This window comes from Oryctolagus cuniculus, chromosome 4, assembly GCF_051225735.1.
Source record: "Oryctolagus cuniculus isolate XC-2025 breed Fujian yellow rabbit chromosome 4, ASM5122573v1, whole genome shotgun sequence".
Classification (NCBI taxonomy): domain Eukaryota; kingdom Metazoa; phylum Chordata; class Mammalia; order Lagomorpha; family Leporidae; genus Oryctolagus; species Oryctolagus cuniculus.
Genome location: NC_142870.1, coordinates 29,405,010 through 29,424,193, shown reverse-complemented (window position 1 = coordinate 29,424,193; position 19,184 = coordinate 29,405,010). Strand labels below are relative to the sequence as shown.

The window sequence follows — 19,184 nt, the reverse complement described above, 5'->3', positions numbered from 1 at the left end:
ATTCTTGTATGCTCAGTACAATGAATATTAAAGCCTTTTACTCTGGTTTTGTCACTTTTATGCTTGGAATAGAATATACAGTTAAGAAGAAACTTAGTTGTATCAATTTCCTCAGCTGAATCCAAAAAGACTAAATAATTTGTCTTTTAATTTAATGCATGCAATGAAGTCTCTCTATCAAATGTGTTTCTTACCTTTAATACAAATGAATATCATTTTTTGTTTACTATTAATTTTTAACATCTTAATTCTAGCTTCAAATAGAGCTGGAACAATTGCAGGAGCTATTATAGGAACTTTGCTTGCTCTAGTGCTCATTGGTTGTATCGTCTTTTGCTGTCATAAAAAGCGCAGAGAAGAAAAATATGAAAAGGAAGTTCATCATGACATCAGGTAATTAAGTGAAATAGGAGTTGACTAATGTATACCAAGTGTATTATGTCTGTAAATTGTTAGGTGTTTCTTTTAGTCATCTGAAACATCTACCCACTGTGAGAATTTGGGTACAGGCTTTGGCTTCTCCCCTCAACCCATTTCAAAGCATTTACTTTCAGCTGACCCACCAGTGTTCTTGCACTTCATGTTAACAACTACTACAAAATGATTATCTCAAGGCTGCCTTTTCACAATAAAATGAAGATACTGAGATTTTAAAAAAAAGATCTGATCATGTCAAGTGACGAGGTAGCTTGTAAAACTATTGTTAGTGTGATTTTGTTTTTCTAAGTATTCTAAACCAGTAGATCTTAACTAGAAATACACACTGGATTACAGAACTTTTAAAAATAATAACTCATGACAAGTAATTCAACCCTCTGGAAAATGACATGGTAGGTCTGGAATAGGGTCTCAATGTTTGTATTTTTTACTTTTTCAAAGATTTATTTATCTGAAAGAGTTAACAGAGAGAGAGATCTTCTATCTGTTGGTTCACTTCCTAGATGGCCCCAATGGCCAGGGCTGGGCCACGTCAAAGCCAGGAACCAGGAGCTTCATCAGATTATCCCACATGGGTGGTAGGGGCCCAAACACTTGGGCCATCTTCTGCTGTTTTCAGGCCATTAGCAGGGAGTTGGTTTGGAAGTGGAACAGCCAGGACACAAACCAGCACCCATAAGGGATGCCGGGGTTGCAGGCTTGTATTTTTAAAATGCGTCAGTCATGTATTCTTGGTGAGTACTCGGTATGAAAATTCATATGCCTAAATTCCTAATTTTTGCAATGTTCAGTTTACAAAGTTTTCAGCTAAGATCTTAGACAATTTTTATAGCACAAAGGAATTCTTTTTTGTGTATGTGGCGTGTAAATTTATCTATAGATGTTAGAGCCGTATCAATTGTAGTGATGCAAGATTAACTGGATTATCAGTGACAGTAGAGTATGAAACTATGATACTTCATTATATGTAAAGCTATAAATTTTTGTCAAAATGACAAGTACACATTTCATGACATTATGCCTTGTTCTTTCTGCTATTTTTGTGACCTAGCCTCACAGCTTCTATAATTCTAGATTTTTAGAAATTTGTTCTTTTAATTTGCATTGGGGATTTTGCTTTCCAGGGAAGATGTGCCTCCTCCCAAGAGTCGTACCTCTACTGCCAGAAGCTACATTGGCAGCAATCATTCATCCCTGGGATCCATGTCCCCTTCTAACATGGAAGGGTACTCCAAGACTCTGTATAACCAAGTCCCAAGTGAAGACTTTGAACGTGCTCCTCAGAGTCCAACTCTCCCACCTGCTAAGGTAGCTGCCCCTAATCTAAGTCGAATGGGCGCTGTTCCTGTGATGATTCCAGCACAGAGCAAGGATGGGTCCATAGTATAGAACCTCAGTACCTCTCAGCTATGCTCTCTGTATATCTCTTCTTCTCTTGATATAAGAATACATATTCTAGTCTACATTTTGTTACCAGTTTCAAATATATAAAAAAGATCTTGATCAGAAATTGTCAGAAATATACTTAAAGGTTTTTTTGGTTTTCTTGAGGGTATTAAAGTTAGTAAATAGACATTCTCCATCTGAAAAATACAGATTTTCTTTTAACAGGTTCATTTTAAAGGTTTCTAAATATTAATACCTAAGTAACATTATAGCACTTTGTATATGAAATCACAGTTGAAGAAACTGGTGAATTTACATCCTTACCAAGTTGATACTTGAATCATCTTAAAGTGGTAAAGAAACATGACATGGCAGAGATCCTTATGTATGTTTATACTTGTTTTTATAGCTTCTTTGAAAACTCTTTAAGTCTATTTGGAATATCTCTCATAACAAGAAAACACCATAATGTGTTAGAAATTACTAGTTTTCTATCCAAGTTATCATAAACCTTATACAGTGATTTCTTAAATTTAATTGATAGACTGCTAAGGGCAACAGGTACATAATATGCTCTTTCATATACTAAAGTAAAAGAGCATCATTCAGATTCAGTTTGAACACTGCCATCAGCTCCATGTACAGGTTTCCATATAGGTGCAATAGTGGGGAGAGATTTTTGTTGAGTGATCTGATGCCTGCAGGCCTATGATGGTCTTCAGAACAGTTACCAGCCAGATCAAAGATGTAATATTTCACAGTTCCAAGTAAACACTGGCTTTCCACCTTAAGTGTTATTTTGCCTCATAAAAATATTATTTTTTTTGTTTAATCATTGTATATTGAAATTCCCTAATTGGTTTTAAATTTTAGGTTTTTAAAAAAATTCATTGTGGGGATATTTGGATAATATTGTGTTTTATATGTTCTAGAAACATGTGATTCTAAATTTATCCTCTTGAATGCAGTTCCTGAATAGTTTCATCGTAGACTCAGAATAATCAAGTACATTTTAAGCAATTAAGTGTCCTCCATCCATTCTCTATTCCAGACATGGAGGATGTACAGTTGCTGTTGTGTGGCCAAACATGTGTTTGTGTAGTTCCAACCAATCAAGTTGAGCATTGAAAAAGTTTGAGTCTTTGTTCTGTAAAAGTGATTTATTCTTTAAAAAAAAAAAAAAAAGAAAAACAAAAAAGGGGTGAAGGGAATACTCCTACTTGCCAAATGTATTAAATAGTACTGTTTTAGTAGAAGAAAGTGAATTTATTGTATTTCCCTTGAGATTGTGAGGGAGTGTGGAAATAGTAGAATGAGCCAACAGTTTCTTTATAGTAAATAAGTTCTGCAATAAATTATTTCACTAGCTCTAAAACCTTTTCCCTAGATTTTGGTAGGGAGTTGGTTTCTGTTCATCTTCTTGGGTGCTGTGGTGGTAAATGCTGCATTATAAAATTAATGTTGGCATGTATTATACAATTAGGCAGAATATGGTATACACTGTTTAATGGTAAATTTAAGATGAATGTGTAATAGATTAGTGTATAGTTTTACATATTTGAAAGCATTTTTTAGTAGGTTTTAAACCTTACATAAAATTACTTTTATATTTGTGTTAACATTTTCATCTGTGCCTTTTGGGTAATGTACTTTCCATTATGAATTTCTGGTGCCTATGAGCTAGCTATCACCTACTTCAAAGGTGCTTAGAGGTGAAGGTACTGTTTCTAAAAATGCATCACTGTGACATCATTCTATCTTCATGCTTTCAGTCCAGCCTCTTCCTGTCTGTTGCTTTTTGACTTAAGATGATTGTGTTACTCATAAAGATGTAAAAATTTCAACCTCCCCAACACTCTTCAACTGTGTTTCTTATTTTATAACAGTAGCTATTTTTAAATATCAGGTGTTTAGCCTGTTTTATATGAATAAAATTTATTTATAAGATATTTTAAGAATAAAGCAGAATGCAAACTTTAATAATAAAGTTTTGGTCCTTACATTTTCTGATTTTATATAATGCAGATTATGTGATCAATCCAAGTAGAAATTACTGCAGAAGGGAGATATGTGTAAGACTTTCCTTCTCTTAAACATCATATTTTGGCCATAAGTAAATCGGAATCTCTTCCAGAAGGCTTTCAGTTCAGACACGTAACAATGATAAAATGAGATACAAGCTTGTACAAAATCAGTTGTGTATCTTGAAGGGACCTATGGGTATAAGTAAATATAGAGAATATAGTTTTAGGCTTATATCTCCAGCTACTCTCATTGTAAACTTCACTTAATCCAAAGGTCAGTACTAATAATTGCCTAAATAATTCCCACCAGTAATTAATTTGAACCAGAGATCAGTTGTTTTAGAATTACTATTGATAATCATCAAGTAGTTCAACAAAAAAACTTACTGCATCTTCAAAGAAAAACCATTTAATTCTACCTTATACCTGCAAGACTTGACACCTTTTTAGGTTACCCAGAAAAATTTGAAATGATACCATAATTCTGCAGTTTGAGTACAAAGTGCTTTATGGGTGTAGTTGTTCTGACAATCTTAGACTAATATTCCTGTTAGCCTCCCAACCCAACCCTATATAAAAGTCTCTAAGAGATTCTACTGATCAGTTATTTATTCCTTTAAAGTTGAACAACTTCTGCAGACTTGTTCCAATGGAAACACAGCTTGAGTGTGTCTTACGGGGAGGTTAATTGAAAACATTCAAACCATTATTAATATAAATAGTTTTTATTTAAAAGGTAATTTTTAAAATTTGAGTCCTGGAAATGTAGAATAACTGGAAGGGCAAGTAGACAGTTTGATTAAAAAGAGCTGATTGCATGAAGTTGGCTTTCAAATTCTGTAATATGTGACTTCTTAAAATATTCTCCATGTCTTTTTGTGTGTGCGCAGCATGTAAATTTGAAGTTTTGTGAATATTCAGTTTTTTTCCTAACTTTCTCAACAGTGTTTAGGGCTTTCAGATGCCTTATTCCAGTGTGAACAGAAAAGGTCCATATTTTATGTGGTTAATACTTCAGTGTGTCACATAATGAGCAGTAGTTTGTAGAAAATGTTGGCACAATTTTAACTTAAAATTTTAGTGGTGTGTGACATTATATATTATATATATATGTACATATATCTTTATAACATTCGTGTGTTTAGTAGTATAAATGTTCTGGGCAAGTTTTAATATTTCAAATGCCTTTGGATATTATAGCAATAAAAGCAACATGTTTGGCAATAGGATTTCTTAACTCATTTGCCTATTTTGTCACTAAAATATTCCATAACTGAGCACATATTTCTTATATAAATGTTATGGAAGCAAGGAAGAATTATAAATTCGTGAATCATGGTTCTGTTTATTTCTTTCTAGGGAAAATTGCTCATTTATCTATGAATGGTAACACCAGCTTCTTAATTAAAATTGTTTTATAAAATATATACTATTTTATAATTAAAGAATATAGTGAATGTCAGTTGGGTTTGGTTTTGATTGTGGATACTAAAAGTTCATCAAAGAACTTTGTGTTTTCTGGTATCTTATTTAATGTTACAAGTATTAAAAGAACCATAATTCATTGATTCACTTATTCTTGTCCCTAAGTATAAATTTTAGTGATGAAATCCACTTGTGCTACTGAGAAAAATATTTGACACTTCACTTATGCAAAGTAGAGAACTGATAGTGTCAATTGCAGATTTTTGTATTTAAAATTTCTGGCTTACATATCCAATGGTGCAGATTTTGAAATTTGTAAGAACAAAATTTGTTTAAAAAAAAACAAAAACTTGCTCTAGTTTTGTGACCTTGTGTAATTTTGAAATAAAATCAAGGAAGTAGTTCTTTGCCTCATGGTGTGGCTTATTGTGCCTTAAACAATGTCTACTAAAGCTTCAGTGTTATTCCTCCCTGTTTTCCTGCGCCAAGGTTTCCTTTCTATCCTGTGCATACTTTACACAGAAAGAAAACAATGCAGCAGCCATACATCAGTGGCAGCCTGTCATTCATATATATATTTTCCCACCTCTATGCATGTATATGACAGTGTATAATATTTAGAGTTGATACTGCCAAAGGTCTGTCATTGTGGAATTTACATAAACCCAAGAATTGTTCCGATACATTAAAAGTATATGTGCATCATTTGTCTTAATACATACACATCTGTGTTAGTATATTCCTTAGACTAGAGGTAACTGATAAACAAATTGTTTGCTCATGGTTCTGGAATCTGGGAAGACCAAAATCAAGGCACCAGCAGATTTGATATCTGGTGAAGACCTGCTTTGCTTTAAAGATGGAATTTCTTGCTGGTGCTTGTGGCAGAAGTGGGCAAAGGAGCTTATACAAAACTCTTGTATAGAACACTAGTCCCATTCATGAGGATGGGGCCATAATAATTTGATCATTTCCCCCAAAGACTCCCACTTAATGCTGTCCCACTGGATATTAAATTTAAACATAGGAATTTTAGGAGGACACAAACATTCAAACCATGTTATACTTTTATGATTACAAGCTATTTTTATTGACTCTAAACATTCGTTTCAGTAAAAACCTACATGAAACAACAATGCTTCTATAAGAAGACATGTTGATAACTATTTTGTTTATTTCATGAAATTCTTAACCTCAGCACTATTAACATTTTGATCTGGGTAATTCTTTGTAGTAGGGGACTGTCCTTTGCATTATAGGATGTTTAATAGCACTCTTAGTCTCTACAAAGTAGATGACAATAGAATTTTTACCCCCATCCCCACAGTGTGATAATGAAAAGTGTCTTCAAACATTGCCATATATCCCCTTAGGGTGAAAGCAAATTGCCTCCATTTGAGAACCACTGATTTGTATGAGTACTAATGTGATACATTCTGCTCAGGGACTAAGAAATGAAGAGCATAGGATTTAGTCAGGTGTGTTTGACTGTCACTTATTACTAGTTGCTTCACTTAAAGCATCAGATGGAGATAAAATACCTGCTTCACAAGGGATGTGGGATGACTTCTAAATAGAATTGATATAATATGAATATTCTTTCTGTAGCTTGGATCTTGTTGATGACACACAGACCTTCACACAATCAAGATTACAATAAGATAGTGCCAGGTCAAACTACCAAGTGCAACTTAATGCCTTTAATTTTGTATCTCTAAAGCCCAATCATATTTTGGCTTATTAAAATAGGACGTCTTCGAACACAAAGTTATTTCTTAGAGTAAAAATGATCTGTAGTCTAATTATGACCTTGTCAAAAAGAGATCATCTTAACATGACATAAAAGGTTTCTCAGGGTCCATTACATTTCTCTGTGGTTTTAGTTTCTCTGTACCTCCATGTACTTTTTTGTGAAAGCCGTACTTCATAGGTAAGGAGTCATGGTCTCATACCTTCATGGCATAAAACTTCTTTGGCTGAGAAATAGCCCCTCTTTGATTCTCTGCCCAAATTATATCTGTCCTTCAATTGTTAAGTTCAAAGACCATCTTCTTTTGAGTCATTTTTCTTGAGTCATACCTCTGTTCCTCACATAACTAAATTGGGAATACTTCTGGGACCTCCCATTATCACTACAGGAGTTTTATGGCACATAGACATTTGCATTCTAATTATTTCACTTGCTTAACATACTGCCTCTAGGAGTAAGGTGATTTACTTACCTTGATTCACAGTGCCTACCTCCGTGGCTTGCGAATTGCTCAGTAAATACTAAAGGGATAATAATAAGGAAACTGGGCACGAGGGTAAGTATTAAGTGTATTAAGTGTATGGCTTTGATCTGCAAGATGCCTGGTCTGGTCTTGCCCAAAAGGCAACTTCATGAGAAAATGGTGAGTATGTGTAGTCAGAGAAAGGCAGTACTTTCCTTAAAAAGTTAATTTCCTAAATAGAAAGGGATGATGTGACTCTAGGAGCCATCACTAAAACCAGTCAGTACCATAACAACCTAGAGAAGCATTTTAGAAATAAATTTCTAAAGTCCTGTTCAGAGATTCCAACTAAGTAGATTCGAAGTCAAGTCAGTGGCTCTGTTTTTCTCTCCCAGATGATTTCAATCATTGTTGCAGTTGATTTCTCAACAATGTTGCAGTGGATTCCTTTCTGAGAGGAGCGTGGTGGGGGCAAGAGGTGCAGAGTCACCACACAGACCCCGGGAGTCAGGTGAAAGCGGGCTTAAGGCAAAGAGCACGCAGACTCGTTTATTTCAGTTGGTACAACAGCTTATATAGTCAAGACCAGCCTGCCAACCAATCACAGCCTGTTGCCAGGCAGGCTCCATTGCCAGGTGGGTTTCAAAGTCTTTCCTGAGTAACTGAGGCTCGCTTGCCAGCGGCCATCTTGGCATGGCCTTCTCATTACACCACAAATCATCACCCAACTCTGGCACCCTCTGAATAATGTTTAGGAAATCCTTTGCAGATCCCTGATTTCCATGCTAAGTCACTGCTAGTAAAATATTTGGGGGGGCGGGGGCTTCACAAACTTAGACCATTAATTGATGACTTTCTTAGTATAGCTAAAAAAATCTTGTGTAAAAATTGTTGTTGATCCAGGGTGACCCAGGGACTGGGGCTGGGACTGGACCAAACTAAAGGCAGGATTCAGAAATTCCATCCAGGTCTCCTCTGTGGTGTTAGGAGCCTAAGTACTTGGGGCCATCTTATGCTGTTTCCCCAAGTACATTAGCTGGGAGCTGAATTGGGAACTGAGCAGCTGGGACTTGAACTGGCTCTCTGATATGGGAATGCCAGAATTGCAAGCTGTGGCAGAATGCTGGCCCGCTGAGTATCTGTTTTAAAAAGTTAACAGTGAATGCTAATGAGGGACAAGGGAGAGGAAATAACAGGTTTTTGGATGGTGCAACTGAGTGGAAAATTATGACATTGAGCTGGGAAAGAAAAATGAGCAAATCCGTAAGTAGAAAGAGCCCTGTTTTGGTCATGCAACACATAAAATGTCTTAGAATCTAGGCAAGACAGTATTAGGCAGGTGAATTACAAACTCAGACTTAGGTAAAAAAGGACTGGGAATAAAAATTTGTCAGTCATAAGCATTGAGATGGAATAATTAAGTTGTAAGCATTTAGGCAGGAATAGATGAACTTACCATGGTAGAGAATGTAGAGAAATAAGGGTGGAGGTTAGAGACCTTGTTTGTTTGGAAGTTAAGCTGAGGACATTTGGACATGTTGAACTTGAGGTTTATTAGATATGCAAATAGAGATGCTGAATAAATGGAATTAACAGGGCTGTACAGAAGATAGGAGGTTGGGATTCATGAGCATGTAAATGTTGAGGATTACTGAGGACATGATGTCAAGAAGGATGAGTGATCCTACTTAAGTTTAATAGGAAGTAGGGTTGATATTTGGGGGTCCAATGCTGTCACCCTGTGGAAACTATTTTTGACAACTTTGGCAAAACAGCCTGATTTTATTCTGCTGCTGCACTGTTGGGAAGGTTTTTTAGGTAGTATGAAAAATTTCTATTTCTCAATTTTAGAATGTTTTTAGCAAAATGTTTAGGGAAACACTGCTTTAGGAGGGAGGAAAAAGGAGAAAAACAGCAGAGTTCAATTGACTGAAACAAATTTGATTTAGTATAAATGAAGTACATGTGTAGAGCCTGTGTGGAAGAGCCAGGGGTGCACCCTTCAGAACACATCACACACGATAACAGCACAAAAGCAGGGTGGGTGTTTGGTTTAGTGGTTAAGAAGCTGGTTGGGGTCTCTGTGTTCCATATCATAGTGCCTGGGTTTGGTGCCAGACTCCAGCTCCTGACTCAAGCTTCCTGCAAATGTAAACCCAAGGGGACAGTGGCAATGCCTCATATAACTGGGTTCCTTTTTTTTTTTTTTTAAATTTATTTGACAGGTAGAATTATAGACAGTGAGAGAGAGAGAGAGAAAGGTCTTCCTTCCATTGGTTCACTCCCCAAATGGCTGCAAATGGGCTGCGCTGATTAGGAGCCAGGAGCTTCCTCCTGGTCTCCCACATGGGTGCAGGGCCCAAGCACTTGGGCCATCCTCCACTGCCTTCCCAGGCCACAGCGGAGAGCTGGACTGGAAGACGAGCAACCAGGACTAGAACCCGGCGCCCATGAGTAACTGGATTCCTAACACCCAAGTGGGAGATTTTGAGTTCCTGGCATCAGCCATGTCCCCTATGTGTGGGGAATGAACCCAACAATGGGAGCTCTTTATCTGTCTCATAAATAAGTAAATTTTAAACTGATTTGGGAAAAGACATTTGGAGATAGGCTGCCTTGGTTCCATCCTTGGCTCACACTACAGCTGGATGACCCTGGACAAATCAACCTCTTTGTACTCCTTTTTTTTTTTTTTTTTTTTTTTTTAATAAATAAGATAGTAGTATCTCCCTTGTAAAATTGCTAGGAGGTCATTAAGTTAAAAGGTCAAAACACTTAACTTGCACCTGGTCATTGCTCAGTGAGTGTTGGGTGCTGGCCATCATCATTATTACTGCTGTATTATAATAGTGTTATGAGAGTACTTTAGAAAGTTTGGGAAAAATGCACACTCTTTTTGAATACCATATTTCCACAAACTCTGAAGTACCTTTGTATTTGCTTCATATCTTATCGATATAGAATAAGGTGACAAAAAGGATAGCACAGTTTATGCCTGTTACCCCAGTAAAATTGCTTTTCTTTTTTTTAAAGATTTATTTATTTGAATTGCACAGAGAAAGAAGGAGAGGAAGAGAGAGAGTCTTCCATCCATTGGTTCACTCCCCAAATGGCTGCAACAGCCGGAGCTGCACCGATCCGAAGCCAGGAGCTTCTGGGTCTCCCACACGGTTCAGGGCCCAAGGACTTGGGCCATCTTCTACTGCTTTCCCAAGCCATAGCAGAGAGCTGGATTGGAAGTGAAGCAGCTGGGACTCGAACCAGTGCCCATATGGAATGCTGGCACTGCAGGCGGCGGCTTTACCCGCTATGCCACAGCGCCGGCCCCAGTGTAATTGCTTTTTGAGTTTAAAGATTTATTATTTATTTGAAATACAGAGTCACAGAAAGATAGAAAAAGAGAGGTCTTCCATTTGCTCGTTCACTTCACAAATGGTCACAACGGCTGGAGCTGAGCTGATCAGATGTTAGGAGCCAGGAGCTTTTTTCGGGTCTCCCACATGGGTGCAGGGGCCCAAAGACTTGGTCCATCTTCTACTGCCTTCCCAGGCCATAGCAGAGAGCTGGATTGGAAAAGGAGCTGCCAGGACTAGAACTGGTGCCCATATGGGATGCCAGTACTTCAGGTTGGAGCTTTAACTTGCTGTGCCACAACGCTGCCCTGCTCAGTGTAATTGCTAACAGCAATAACTTTTGCTCTCAAAAGTGTCTGGATTGACCAATAAGATTTATTATGGTTACCCCACCTTTTAGGCTTATAGAATAGCTTGAAAGTGCAGCTTTCGTGTTATGTACTCAGCATGAGAAAATGGCTTTACTCTTAACTTTAATCAAAAGTAGCACCAAAAATTACATTTCTATTGTTTACATTATTTCCAAAAGTCTAGAACATATACCAGTATTGCTATAATGTATGACATCATTCCATGTATTATACCTACCAGTAATGATAACTTTGAAAAAAAATTGCCATTTATATAGGTCAAAATGTGTTTAATTCATTGCATATATCAAAATTTTCATCTGATTTTATGCTGGAATATTTGAAGATTATTTCCTTAGTAAGAGAGTACTGTAACAGTAAGTAAATTTTAAGATATTCCAGCTAAATAACATCACCAAAATCTGCCCTACTTATATTTAAATATATGCATACTAGATGGAGATCTTCCACCCACTAGTTCACTCTCTAAATGCTGTAATGGCAAGGACTGGACTAGGCCAAAGTAAGGAATACAGAAATCAGTCCAGGTCTTACACATGTATGGCAGCAACCCACTTACTTTAGCTGTCACCTGCTACCTCCCAGGGTGTGCATTAGCAGGAAGCTGGAATCAGAAATGGAGCTGGGACTTGAACATACACACTCTGATGTAAGGTAGTTATCCCAGGCAGTGTTTTTACTACTATACCAAATTATATGCCTTTCCTACCCCGCCACTTCTCCATCACTTTTTGCTGGCAAATATTTTAAAATTTTTTCATCTTTTAAAACTGATACAGAAAAGTTGTACATATTTACGGGGTACCATGTAAAGTATTCAATACATATATAGAGGGGCCGGCATTGTGGTGTAGTGGATAAAGCCACCACCAGCAACACTGGCATCCCACATGGGCACCGGTTTCTGGCTGCTCCATCTCCCTGCAGATAGCCCAGGAAAAGAAGTGAAGATGGTACAAGTGCTAGGGCCCCTGCCACCCACAAGGGAGACCCAGAAGAAGCTTCTGGCTCCTGACCATCTGGGGAGTAAACCAGTGGATGGAAGGTACCTCTCACACTCTAACTCTGCCTTTCAAATAAATATTAAAACAAAAACACACATATACATTGTGCAATGCTCAAATCAGGGTAAAGAACTTTCTTTTTTAAGACTAAATATTCCACTGTATGTATATACAGTATTTTATCCAGTCATCCATCCATCTGTCAACATTTTGGTTGTTTCCACATCTTGATGGTAAACAATGCTGCAGTGAACAGAGGAGTGCAAATATCTTTTGAGATCCTGATTTTAATTCTTTGGATAAATACCCAGAACTAGGATTGTTGTATCATTATCATTCTAATTTTTTGAGGAACTTTTATGCTGTGTTCCATAATAGCTATACCAATTTACCTTTCCATTAATAATGTATAAAGGTTCCAATTTCCCCACATTTTTGCCTTAGCTTTTTTTTGGGGGGGGGGGGTGGTAGGGATGCATAATAGCCACCTTCTACATTAATAGGTATGAGGTGGAAAGTTCTGGAGTTTTTAAGCTAAAGGCATATAAAGGTTAAATCCACAAGAGAGGGTAAAATCATCAGTAAGAGAATGTGTAGAGTGGGAAGATGAACTAAGTCAACATGCTGGAGCACTGAAGAACTGCAAAATTACTCTGAGAATGAAACTGCAACACACCAGTCCTGGTGGAAAGGTTGGGCCATCTCTCCCCAATACTGTTCAGTGGATTGAAGCACAGCTGAGAGCCAAGAAAATAGAAACGGATTCTGCATGTAAAATTACGCCAGGCTTGGGGCTGGCATTTAATTTAGCGAATACAACACTGGTTGGGAAACTGCATCCCATATGTGTACCTGTATTTGATTCGCAGCTCAAGTTCCGGACTCCAGCTTCTTTCTAATGCACTCCCTGGGAGGCAGTGGTGATGGTCTGGTAATTGGTTCACTGCCACTCCACAGAGACCTGGCTTGAGTTCCTAGTTCCCTGCTTTAGCCTGGCCCAGTTCTGGTCATTGTAAGCATTTGGGGAGTGAGCAGCAAATGGGAGATCTATGTCTCTCCTTCTAAATAAATAATACTAAATATTTAAAACAGCATATCTGGCTCAAAGTCCAAATTATAGAAGATAAATGATAGCTGTCTTTCTTTCATCTTCCCACCTCATCCCTGCAGATTCCTACCACCATTGAGACATCTAAAGATTCTTAAGACCCAATATGAAAACTAAGTCTCTTCTTTCAAGGTTCTTGGTTATGAATAGAAGAAAGCAAGAGGGAATACTTAACTGGAGTAGAACAAAAGTTAGTTTAAGTTGGGAGAGACATGAACATAATTAATATAAAGATGGGCCAAGACAGAGTGAATAAGTGGAGACATGAACTTGAAGAAGGGAATATTGCCTCCAGAGATAAACGCCAGAAAGTGAGTGATTTGGAAGCAGCATTTGTGGCTGTGTAGATATGATATTATTACATATTCTCACCTATCTCCATGAAGTAGAGGCAAGGTCATTTTCTGTTCAGTCATGGGAGCTAAGATTGAGGGAATGGGTGAAGTTTAAAGGGAAATACTGGATGAAGAATGGAAAAGCAAACTTAGAACAAAGAAAAGGGACCCTGGATGGCTTCATAGTGCTAGTAAGGTTTGGATCATGAACTTCATATGCCTGGTACTTTTGGCAGGCAAAGAGTAAGTGCTCAATAAGTGTGTAAGAAGGCATGATTTGTTTAATTCCTCTTCTGTTTATACAAATAACCTTTCCTATTCACTAGTGTTTATACAGGACATAAGAGCATTTAACCTCAGGAAGACATGAATAGGTGTTAGATAGAAATAATAATCTACCCAATTATGGAAGCAAGTAAGAATATTTTAATGATTAAACACTAATGTGTTAACTAAGAAATACAAGTGCTAGTACAGTTCTTATCTTTCTGCACAAAGATATTCAGGATAAAATCTGAAATGCTTCTGGTCCGAAGCAATTCAGGTAAGGAATGTTAATTCAACCTGAATGATGGTCAAGAGTGTGGAATTTGTGGAGTTAGATATGAGGATATTTCAAAGTTTATGGAAAAGTGGAATTAAAAGTATGAGCTTAGAGTGGCAGTTAGTACAGCTAGTTAAGATGCTGCTTGGGATACCCACATCCTGTATCACAATTCCGGGCTTGAGTCCCAGTTCTGATTCCAGCTTCCTGCTAGTGTGTACCCTGGGAAGCATCAGGAGATGACTCAAGTACTTGGATTCCTGCCACCTATGTGGATTGATTTCTGGGTGTTTAACATTGTCCTGGGCCAACCCTGGTTGTTGTGTGCACTTTGTAGAGTTAAAAAAAGCAGATAGACGGAAAATCTCTGTATGCTTGTTACTGTCTCCCTCCCTCTTTCAAAAAAAATAAAAAAAAGTTTGAAACTCATGGAAATTCCAGTTTTCCATGAAAAAAATTTTTTAATATTTATTTGAAAGAGTTAGAGGGAGGAGAGACACACAGAGAGAAATCTTGCATCCACTGGTTCAATCCCCAAATGGCCACAATGACCAGGGTTGGGCCAGGCCAAAGCCAGATGTCAGAAACTTCTTACAGGTTTCCCACATAGGTGGCAGAGGCCCAGGGACTTGGGCCATCTGCTGCTGCTTACCCAGGCACATTAGCAGAGAGCCGGATAGGAAGTGAAGAAGCTGGGACTTGTCCTGGTACCCATATGGGATGCCAGTGCTGTAGGTGGCAGCTTAACCTGCTGTGCTGCCACGTCGGCCCCTTCATGAATTCTTAAAAATTATTTAAAAGGCAGAGTGACAGGGATAGAGGGAGGATTTTATCTGCTGGTTCACTCTTCAGATGCCAGCAACAGCTGGGGCTGGGCCAGGCCAAAGCCAGGAGCCAGGAACTTTATACAGGTCGCCCATGTGGATGGCAGGGACTCAAGTATTTAGGCCATCATCTACTGCCTCTTAGGTCTACCAGCAGGAAGTTGATCTGAAGCAGAGGTAGGATTTAATCTTGCACACTCTGGTATAGGACAGGTGTCCCAAGTGGCAGCCTAACCTACTGCACAATGCCTGAGGTTCTACAAGCTTTTTGTTCCCTCATGGAAGTTCAAATACCAGCTCAGACACTAAGTGAGGCATAAACTATAAATATACATGAGATAAAATGCTTACCACAGCAACTAACCATCAGTAAATGATTCTGAAAAACGTAGCTTTTAACTTTTTATTTTCGCCTGAAACAGCAATGTGAAGCCTTCAAAGGGAAGAGAGTATTGTAGCACAGGGTGGTTAATATACACATTATTGTGTTATCTTGCATCTACTACATCATGAGATAATATTAAGAGTATTATTTCTATCTTTTGATCTGTTCCTTTTGTTAACTTCATATTCTAAATTTTTGTGTCTCCTCCTTCCACAGCAGCTTTAATGATACTACTTTAGATGTTTATTTTTTAACTATCCACCATAGTTCCATTCTAGACATCAGGAATATACAGCAAGCAAGAAATCAGCCATACTCCTCAGTGCAGACTCAGAAATTTTTATAGATTTTTATTGTCATGAGTCTTCTGTCTCTCCTTGCATATATGTACACCCAGCAGAGAGAATTAAGGGGTTATAATAAACCAGACAAAAGAAACATGAAATAAGTCTCAATCATTTACTAATAAGACAGCAAAACTAAATACTGTTTTTTTATGTTCTAGTCACTTTAGACAAAGTTCAAAAATTTTAAATACACTTTCATTCTTCAATCACTGCATTTTATCTACTACTTCTCTAGAAGAAATGTTTGATGGATGGTCTGTAATATGCAAAAACGTTTTTTCCCCATTGAGTTTGGTGAAAGTCGATGACACTAGCTGTCTTTCTGCTATATGTTACCAGTTTACTTGTTAATTTGACTCAAATATTTATTCTCTATATATTTTCCACACAAGTTTAAAAAGCTTCTGTTATGAGATTAACTTGTGCATCTATTTCTGTACTATAGTCCCTACCAGAACTACCATAGTATATGATATGATTAAGAAGACATTTCCAGATCTGTAAGTTAATATTTAATGACAGACTGGTTAAATCAATTAAAGCACATATACATGAATATCATAAAACTATTCAAACTGAGTTTTTAGAAAAAAAATCAGAAAATGTTTCATGTTTTCAAACTGCGTAGCCATAAAATGTATATATTTTACATAATACAATATTATCCAAAGTTTTAAGTAAAAGCTCCTCATCCATTAATATTAATGGTGGCTACTATCTATGCTAGAAGAGTAATAGGTAATTTTGATTATCTTTGTGCTTTTGTGTTTTTGTCCAAAACAAACTTTATTATTTTTACCAACATGAAAATTATAATAAAGGTTTTTTCTGTAATCCTGACTATGGCATACTTGATTAAAATTCCCCATTACCAATGGCAATTTATCCATGTAGATCTGTGGGAAAAACAGTGCTATAAATTATGACCATTGATATTTTTCATGTGGAATGGAGATTATTCGCAAATACGATCTTTGGCTTTGAATTTGTAAAAGAATACATGATGCCCTCTTGTGGTAAATTTTTATAGGTGACAATTTTTTTCACTGAAACCTAATCTAAACCAAGAGAATACCAAGATACTATCTTATTGTTTCCTAAGCAGCAGAAAATAATGCTCACATATAATTAACAGTTTAGGAGTCACATTGCTGGGTTTGAAATGCTACCAGTTAGCCCACATGGGGCAATTTACATGAACACTAAGTTTACACATCTGTAAATGAAGAGAATAGATTTCCAGGTTTCTCTTAAAATACTTAATTTCCATTTTTGCTAGGTAAAATGCTTTATACATGTATATGTACATATGAGCTATTGAGCATTTGATACTTGCCAAGTACTGGAGTTTTTTACATTAACACTCATTTCATGCTAGGATACACCTAGTAAGTTGAACTATTAGATTCACTTTTTATATCTGTTTTTACCCCTCACATAAAATACTGTGGACATCTTCACATGTCATCTTCACATGTCAATAGGAATGTACCATTTTGACGGTTTCATCCTAGTACACAGTTATGAACTGTAATACTTCACTACTACAAATAATGCTAAAATATGCATTCTTATGTATCTTTTTAAAAAATTTATAAGAGTATTTCAATAGGAGCTTAACTCAAGAATTTGAATTACTGGGTAAGAAAAGTTTTACAGATTAAAAAAAAATCAGGGGTGGGCATTGTCACATTCAAAAGGTGAACCAATCTTTTCTATGTTGTGTGCCACTAAGCACACTTTTTTTTAAAAAAGATTTATTTCCTTGAAAGGCAGAGTGACAGAGAGGGAGGGAGACCTACACACAGAGATCTTCCATCTGCTGGTTCACTCCCAAATGCCTGCTACCACCAGGGCCGCACCTGGCTAAAGCCAGAAGCTAGGAAATCCATCTGGGTCTTCCATTTGGGTGCCAAGAACCCAAGCACTACTTTGAATGCTGACTGCCAGGCATATTAGCACAAAATGGGATTAGAAGCAGAGTGGCCAGGACTAGAAATAGGCACTCCAGTATGGGATCTGTATCCCAAGCAGTGAGTTGTACCCCAATGCGTGTCTCAGCACAACTTTTGTTTTTATTAATTTGTATTTCCTTATTACCTTATTAATTTGGTTCTACTTAGTATATAAACTGTCTTCTTCCATATTGCAGTACTTCTAGTTTCAGAATTTATATATATATATATATATTTTTTTTTTTTTTTGACAGGCAGAGTGGACAGTGAGAGAGACAGAAAGGTCTTCCTTTGCCGTTGGTTCACCCTCCAATGGCCGCCGCGCTGCAGCCGGTGCACCTGATCCGATGGCAGGAGCCAGGCGCTTCTCCTGGTCTCCCATGGGGTGCAGGGCCCAAGCACTTGGGCCATCCTCCACTGCACTCCCTGGCCACAGCAGAGAGCTGGCCTGGAAGAGTGGCAACTGGGACAGAATCCGGCGCCCTGACCAGGACTAGAACCCGGTGTGCCGGCGCCGCAAGACGGAGGATTAGCCTAGTGAGCCGCGGCGCCGGCTACAGAATTTATATTATTTAATATACCTGGAATTTACATTTATGGTTTGAAATAAGAATAGCTCACTTTTTTTTTTTTAATAAATTGAAGTTCTTTATTTTATGTACAAAGAGCTAGCATGACTTTCCATAGCGCTGATGTCTTAGAGAATCCATTCAAGGTAAATGACTTAATCCAACTTAATGAAGTCAATATCCTTTGCGTATTGACGGAAACACTGGCAGCACATGTTAAGCCGGTATTTCTGGATCAGACTGTGCCAGTTTGAGCAGGGGTGGCAAGAGCAGGAACCCTGGCTGAATTTCTGCAGTGACTCCAGCAGAGCTCCTGGTGACCCATCTTGCTTTCAGGAATGCAACCTCAGTATTTTTTTTTTTTTTAAAGATTCATTTTATCTCTTTGAAAGGCAGAGTTTGAGAGAGAGAAAGGGAAAGAGATCTTCCATCCATTGGTTCACTTCCGAATAGCTCTAACAGAGCTGGAACAAGCTGAAGCTAGGAGCCTAGAACTCTATCCAGTTCTTCCAAGTGGGTGTCAGCAGCACTTTTCCCAGGTGCAGCAGCAGAGAACCAGATCTAAGTGGAGCAGCTGGGACTTGAACTGATGCTTACATGGGATACCAATGTTACAGGCAGCGGTTTATCCTGTTGTGCCATAACACTGGCCTCCACTATTAATTTATTTTTCTTTTTAAATATTTATTTTTATCTTATCTGAAAAGCCAAGACAGACAGAAACATCTTCCATGTATTGATTCACTGCCCAGATGCCTGCAATAGCTAGGGCTGGGCCACGGTAAAGCCAGGAGCCCAGAACTCCATCTCGGTCTCCCACTGGGGTGGCAGAAACCCAAGTACTTGAGCTTTCACCTGGTGCCTGCCAGGGTATGCATTAGCAGAAAGCTAGAATCAGTAAGA

At 37.7% G+C, this 19,184-nt stretch overlaps 1 protein-coding gene and 1 pseudogene across 6 annotated transcripts in view; one reads left to right on the top strand and one right to left on the bottom strand.

Moving 5' to 3' along the window:
- The window catches only part of CXADR (CXADR cell adhesion molecule), an 84,344-nt gene that overhangs the window by 58,710 nt on the left and 6,450 nt on the right, over positions 1–19,184 (top strand). For 2 of the 5 annotated variants that reach the window (XM_089330279.1, XM_089330280.1), the window contains exons 6-7: positions 255–393; positions 1,563–1,746. In XM_089330279.1, the coding sequence (XP_089186405.1) occupies positions 255–393; positions 1,563–1,746 (323 nt within the window). Of the gene's footprint in view, positions 1–254; positions 394–1,562; positions 5,675–19,184 lie in introns of those variants that run through there. The other 3 variants (XM_051858802.3, NM_001163251.1, XM_089330282.1) reach the window with 3 other exon arrangements.
- LOC138849251 (small ribosomal subunit protein uS14 pseudogene) lies at positions 3,734–18,606 on the bottom strand (annotated as a pseudogene). Its single transcript, XR_016232313.1, has one exon. The product of XR_016232313.1 is annotated as a small ribosomal subunit protein uS14 pseudogene (transcript).